We start from the raw sequence: 6,807 nt of genomic DNA, 5'->3' as shown, positions 1-6,807 counted from the left end.
TAGGATTTTTAAAAAAACATATTACACAGTTCAACCACCAAGACAGTGTCATACAATTTCTTTTAAATAACTATTTATATAGAAGCATAATCTGCTACCAGCATTTGGTATGCTTGTGCAAATTTTACTTAGGCAACTCAGATGTTGTAATTCTATTGGTGTTTTCCCACATAGATTTTCTCACTTTGGTACCGTTGCAAAAGTTTCAGCATGAAGTATACCAGGATTTCAAATGTTTGCTCCTGGGGTCACGCCCACAAAGTAATCAACCAGATATGCCATGTAAGATATCTGCAAAAATGTCATAATTTACCAGATATGATAATCTTGTTTATATGTTTGTATCACCTTTGTATATTATGGGTTATAGATATGTGTGCATGTCTGTATTTCAAACTTGTGCTATGCTTCTGGATGACACTCCCAGACAGTTTGGCATCAGCACTGCCTAGCCTGCTTGATGGCCCATTAAAGACAATCACCTGTACAGCTGACCCATTGAGAGAAGGCAGAGACACCTTATGACTCAGCAAAGCATGCAGGGAAATGCCTACGGCAAGAACTCTGAGGCCTTGGCTACACTCTAGAGTTCCAGTGCAATAAAGCCGCCCACAGCGCTGTAACTCACTCCCCGTCCACACTGGCAAGGCACATACAGCTCTGTATCTCCATGGCTACAGCGCTGCAGGTACTCCACCTCCCTGAGAGGATTAACAGCTGCTGCGGAGTGGCTGAGATGCTGGTGCTCCAGTGTAAACGGGGAGTAACCTTATTATGCAGTGATTGACCTCCAGAAACTCCCCATAATCCTTTTAAGTGAAGGTTCCTCTTCTTGTTTTCTTGTGATGCCTCTCTTTGTTTTGTTGTGAACTCCAGGCTCCCGGAACTGCTTATCAAAAAAACAAACACAGCTACTGTTTGCTGTGAATGAGTAGAGGCAAGCACGGGGGCTCCCTTTGGAAGGCCCACAGCTAATGTTTGCTTGAAGGGGGGTGGGGAAGGGTCCGTATCCATGAGGGGCTGCTTATCTGGTCTGTGAGAAAAAACAAACAGCTGCTGTTTGCTTTCAGTGAGTGAGAGAGGGGTGGAGGGAGGGGGGTTGGAACTTGAAAGACAGCATGCTGACAGTGTCTGCACACCAAAAATCCACTCTCTCTTCTCCCACGCTCCCAACCCACCACCCCCTTTTGAAAAGCACATTGTAGCCACTTGAATACTGGGATAGCTGCCCATAATGCACCACTGCAAATGCTGCAAATGTGGCCATGACAGTGCACTAGCAGCTGGCAGTGTGGACAGACGCAGCGCTTTCCCTATCGATGTCAGGACAGGTTACTCCGGCTGTACAGCTGCAAGCCGTAGCATCCTAGGCTTCAAGCATGTGTGGAGCTTGTGTTCTGAAACAAAGGAAGTTACAGATCGGTGTCAAGACGACTTAAGGCAGACTTCTTCTTTTGTCGTTCAGTCGCTGTTTATACGGAGGAACTTTGCTACAACTAAGGAGTCGCCGTGTTGTCGTATCACAACAACACGGTCGTGCACCTAAGATACAGTTTATTTGGGATAAGCTTTTAGGGTGAACTCACTTCAGAAATATCTTTGCCAATATTCGCACGCCCCGGTCGATCCCCATCCCCACCGCCGAATGCCCTGAAGCCTGGAGCGCCCCACTCCGCCAAATGCACCGACGCCCAGACGCGCCCCCCGCCGCGTGAGTTAAAAAAAAAAATTCACAGGACCTAGAGCGCGCGGGGCCCATTCGAGTGATCGGCCTTAGCTGGCCTGCTTGCATCACAATCGGTTATTTAGTACCCAGACCGTGAACATCTAGAATCTATTGAATTTTGTCTAAAATACTGTCGCGCTGCAGTGACAGGCAAATCCTACCTTTTTAACTTACTTCCTCTTTTATTTATCCTGCCCCCTTATCTACGCAACCGCGACCCATCCGCGGTTCTACCAGATCAGCACCCTCACCGGTTCATTCCCTGACGTCCACCAGTTTATACGCCCATCATATGCAGCAATGCCCCTCTTGCTATGCTACCATCGGCAACTGGCGCACTCCGGAACAGATAATGCGCAAAATCCGATCTCAGGAATGGCAATATACAAAACCTGTCTAGGGCGACTTTCAGCTCCTTGGCACTTAGCATGACCTTAGGCTGCCATCTTCATGCAGCAAAACTTCAGGACCGACTTCAAAGCGAAATGCTGCGCTTCACGTAATCTGCAATTTGACCCATCAGCTCTGGGCTCAACCACAGACTGTAGAATGTTGCTCACTTACCACAGTTCTCCTCCCTTGGGTTTTCCACCTCTACGCATCGCACGGGCCTCATCTCCCTGATTGAACTAACCTCGCATTATCTCTAAGCTTGCTTGCTAGCATTATATACCTGCCCTGGACTTTCCATCCTGCGTTGGACGAAGTGGTCTCCCCGAAGTCACCGCTCACCTGTCTGGTAGCTCTATAGGTGCTACGGATTCTCTGTGCTTTTCGATCCAGCCGAACAGCTACTCCTCCTGTATTTCAAACCATAACTTGTCCTTAACAAATCTAATTGAAGTTGGTTACAGTGCATAGCCTCGTATGCTGAAACCACTGTCTCAAACTTCAATTTTTCTTTGTAACAATTCTTGCTCATCTCCTTTTCTATTAATATACACAAGTAGGCATTGGCTTGATCCAGTGTGCTATTGTAAGGGACTGAGTGTGTATCATGCTAAGGAATTTATTTGGTGCTACCAAGCTGCCGACCTGCAGACGTTAACGATTTTACGCTTCTCCATTATCTTTTCTTGGGAAAATCTATTATTTCATATGATCATTCGCTGCTATGTTGCCTTGGCCAGCCTTTTGTCTGTCTCTTTTTAAGTTCTTGTCAGGGTTATTAGGTTGAAGTTTCTATGAGTTCTGATCGACAAAAAGCTGCTCGCGCTTCTTCCATGCTAACCATTTTAACCACTATTGTTCCTTTGATCTTCAGCACCTCTTCTTGGTTTTTCTTTGCTTAAGGTCTTTTTGCTATGCTCTGGAGTTGAGCTTGCTAACTTTTGTGCTCCGTTGCTCTCTTCATTCATCCATCTGTCTCCATCAGCTGTACAGACAAGATTGTCAGTTTCGAGGTGATCGTTAATAAACAATTAGTTACATTTCACCTACATCGCGTTTGTACACTTAGTTATCGTCTTCTTAAAAAATTTCATGATTTATAATACATTGACCTGCATCCGTGTCGCCTATATTACGACAAGGCACACATTATTACTGCACCCACAACATCAACAGCGTCCATCCCTGACTGCCATCCAACTAGGAAAAGCTCTTAGATGATGATCTAATCTTAGACAGATGTGTTACTAAAGTTGTTCCACTATCTCTCTGAAGTCAGTTAACTTGGACTCTGCGGTATGTATTACACTCGAAGGGTAGCCTCGCACCTCTATCTTATCGACTTTACAGCCCTCGCCTGTTTACTGTGTGGCAGCGCTTCAATACCCTCCTTGGGTCAGTGGTGTGTGTCCTCACCAGGAGCACTTCCACTGACCTAAGAGGGGTAGTGTGCAGAGCTGAGACACCAGTCTCTCAGATCTGCTGGCAGTTCCCTACTTGGAGCCCGGCTGCTGCACAGACTTCTGGTGTGTTACTCTCCCTCCACTCGGGTGGGAGTGTGGGGGGAGCGGGGGGAGCTCACAGCTGGGTCCAGGCACCTAGGCTTCTCACCATGGCTCCCAGACAAGAGTGGAGTCCATTCTCACCCCAGCTCCCAGGCAGGAGCAGAGTCCAGCCTCCCACCTGTCCAGGGGAGCTGGGGGAAGCTCGACTCTAGCTGCCTGCTTTCTTGTTAATTTCATGGCTCCTATCAACAGCTGATTTAAGTAACGAAGTGTCTACTCGTACACTGCATCGCCCTAATTACGTCGACATAAGCCTTACGCCTGTTGTGCAGGCGGAGTTATAACAGTGTAGCACAGCACTTAGGCTATGTCTACACTTACCAGAGATCAATGCTGATGTGATCAATGTAGCAGGGGTCAATTTAGCAGGTCTGGTAAATTCTTACTAAATTGATTGCAGAGTGCTCTCCAGTCGACTCCAGTACTCCACCGGAATGAGGAAAGTAAGGTAAATCGACGGGAGAGCATCTCCCATCAACGCAGCACGGTGTAGACACCACAGTAAGTTGACCTAAGCTATGTCAATTCAAGAGTGGCATAACTTAGGTTGACTTACCACGGTAGTGTAGACAAGGCCTAACATCAGCAGGAGGAAGGCTGTTGTGTAGACACCGACATAATTAGGTTGACATAAGCTGCCTTACATCGACCTGTGTAGTATAAACCAGCCCTAAGGGAGTGGATTCCACATCTGAAAGAGACAAGATGGGTGAGGTAATATCTTTTAGTGGACCAGCTTCTATTGGTGAGACAGACAAGCTCTCTCACCAACAGAAGTTGGTCCAATAAGAGATATCACCTCACCCACTTTCTCTCTCTAGTATCCCAAGACCAACAATCTACAACTATACTATATATTGTGTATAGTCAGTTTCAGTTTCCTCTGAAGAGGAAGCAAGTTAATCAGTTTACCCTGTTCGTGTGTGTCTTTACTACAGAAACAGGTAAGAACAAACATTAGGAAAATTTCATTTTAAAACCTAACAATTGTCAGGGAGAACTAGGAACAAAATGTAGTGCCTAAAACTAATTGTAACTAAATTTCAGTGACTAGATTTTTCAAGTTGACAGTATCCCTCAAAAAATTATAGCAAGCCCAGCAGCATAATGCACTGTGTTGTGCAGTTACCAAGTTCAGGTCACAGAATCATAGAATATCAGGGTTAGAAGGGACATCAGGAGGTCATCTAGTCCAACCCCCTGCTCAAAGCAGGACCAATCCCCAGACAGAGCACAGCACTGAGCTTCATCTCTAGTATACCCAGGCAGAGGTAAGGATGGGAAATAAATGAGGAAGGAAATACCATAGACACGCTGATTGAAAAATATATATGTTTGACATATCAAAGCAAAACCTTTGCCCTGTTCACTAGAAATGGCAGCTGACCCAATTAAAATATGAAAGTTTAAAGGAAAACAAATAGATAATGATTAGTGAAGGAAAAAACTTAATGGGCTGGGTTTTCTGTTGGACCTCTTAGAAGGCATCAGAACAGAAGGTAAAGCTCAGGAGAGAGGAGAACGACGGTGGATTAAAGCGATTTGTAAAGTGCCTCAAATCTGGGCTGCTTTGGGGTTGACAGAAACCTCCAGAATAAGTTAAAGGGGCCCACAGAGCTGGCTGCACATCTTGTAGACCCATTTCTGTAAACATTTATACATATGAGTAGTCCCATTGAGGTGGGACAGCTCATATGACCAAGTTACTCAACTGCATAAGTAGCTGCAGGATCAGACCTTAAGTTCTCAAGACTGAGAAGTCTATGACTCCAATATTACAAGCAAGATGCACAGAGGTGGACAGGTCTCTGTGGCAGCATGGAGCCACACTGACTTCAACAGGGCTCTGCACAGGTACAAGGGTCCACTTGCAGACCTCTCATTTAAGTACTGGAGCTTTATGTTTGCAATGAAGTCAATCTCTTTTTTTTCAGCATTCCCTTTCTTCCCAGTTCTAAATCCAGTAGACCGAATTTTTTATGATTTCCTTCCATATCCATTAACCTCTCTGATTCCATCCTACTTTTGCTCAAAAACATGTTTGTACAACATCTAACACAATATGGTTCTGATCCATAACTGGGATATCAAGATACTACCACAATACAAATACAAATTACAGGAAACAACCACAAATATCTTCCAGTGTGAGTCTTGAAAGGCTCTGTTCCCTTTAAGATGAATGATAAACTCCTTACCAAACATGATGTCTACAACTGGTTCAGATCCATCATGTCTTACATCTGTTGTCACTACACAGTTGATATTGGAGGCACGAGCTTTTTTACTGTTTACATGTTCAAGAAATATTCTGAAAAGATTAAAGAAATATAGATTAAGTAAGAATATACAGAAGATATTTCTGCAATTAATTTACATAGTTTGATGTTGCTAGCTAACCAAAATACAAACCAATTAGGATTTATATTTACTGCTCCAGTTCTACAAGGAGTTCCATAAGTGCAGACTCAATTGCATGATCATTTTAACAGATTACTACTACAAAGAAATTTTAAAATCCAATTTGCTTTTCACTATTTTGTTTACTTGCTGCATTTCTTTTTGCGAGCTGGGATAATGCAATCAATCAATCAAATCAGTTTTATTTTTCTTTATAACCAATTTTACTTTCAGGGTTGTCAATGTTTCAGTGTTTGGAGTTCAGAGAAATGTTTATTTTGTTTAAATCTCTCTCTCCCTTGGATTTTTTCCCCAACTCCATGGTAACATTTCTAATGATTTGCTGAAGTTTGTGTAATTTGTTTTTCAACATTTAAATTTTGGCCGAAGTTCAATTAACAGGGTCCCTTTGAAGCCAAGTCAATCACCTGCAGGAGTCAGTAGGGGATTCCCTGCACGCACACCAATGTATTCTGTTGTGGGTTACTTTTCTTGCCTTTCTCTGAAGCATCAGCGATGGCAACAGCTGGAGATATGACATTGGAACATAAGAACGGCCGTACCGGGTCAGACCAAAGGTCCATCTAGCCCAGTATCTGTCTACCGACAGTGGCCAATGCCAGGTGCCCCAAAGGGAGTGAAGCTAAGGGTACGGCTACATTAGAAATTTCAAAGCGCTGCCCCGGCAGCGCTGTGGGAACACTGCCGCGGCAGCACTTTGAAGTG

The 6,807-nt window shown here is 44.4% G+C and overlaps 1 protein-coding gene across 2 annotated transcripts in view; it reads right to left on the bottom strand.

The window, feature by feature from the left end:
- Nucleotides 1–3,601: 3,601 nt before the first annotated feature.
- LOC116828646 (large ribosomal subunit protein mL53-like) overlaps nucleotides 3,602–6,807 on the bottom strand; it is an 8,439-nt gene continuing 5,233 nt past the window's right edge. The window contains exons 2-3 of one of the 2 annotated variants that reach the window (XM_032787022.2): nucleotides 5,880–5,992; nucleotides 3,602–4,372 (exon numbers count right to left, since the gene is read on the bottom strand). In XM_032787022.2, the coding sequence (XP_032642913.1) occupies nucleotides 4,302–4,372; nucleotides 5,880–5,992 (184 nt within the window). In that variant the 3' untranslated portion in view covers nucleotides 3,602–4,301. The remainder of the gene's footprint in view (nucleotides 4,373–5,879; nucleotides 5,993–6,807) is intronic. The other variant, XM_075061975.1, reaches the window with a different exon arrangement.

The sequence above is a fragment of the Chelonoidis abingdonii genome, chromosome 2, assembly GCF_003597395.2.
Source record: "Chelonoidis abingdonii isolate Lonesome George chromosome 2, CheloAbing_2.0, whole genome shotgun sequence".
Taxonomy (NCBI): domain Eukaryota; kingdom Metazoa; phylum Chordata; order Testudines; family Testudinidae; genus Chelonoidis; species Chelonoidis abingdonii.
The sequence above is the reverse complement of the archived record's forward strand: the minus strand, read 5'-3'. Positions and strand labels throughout refer to the sequence as shown.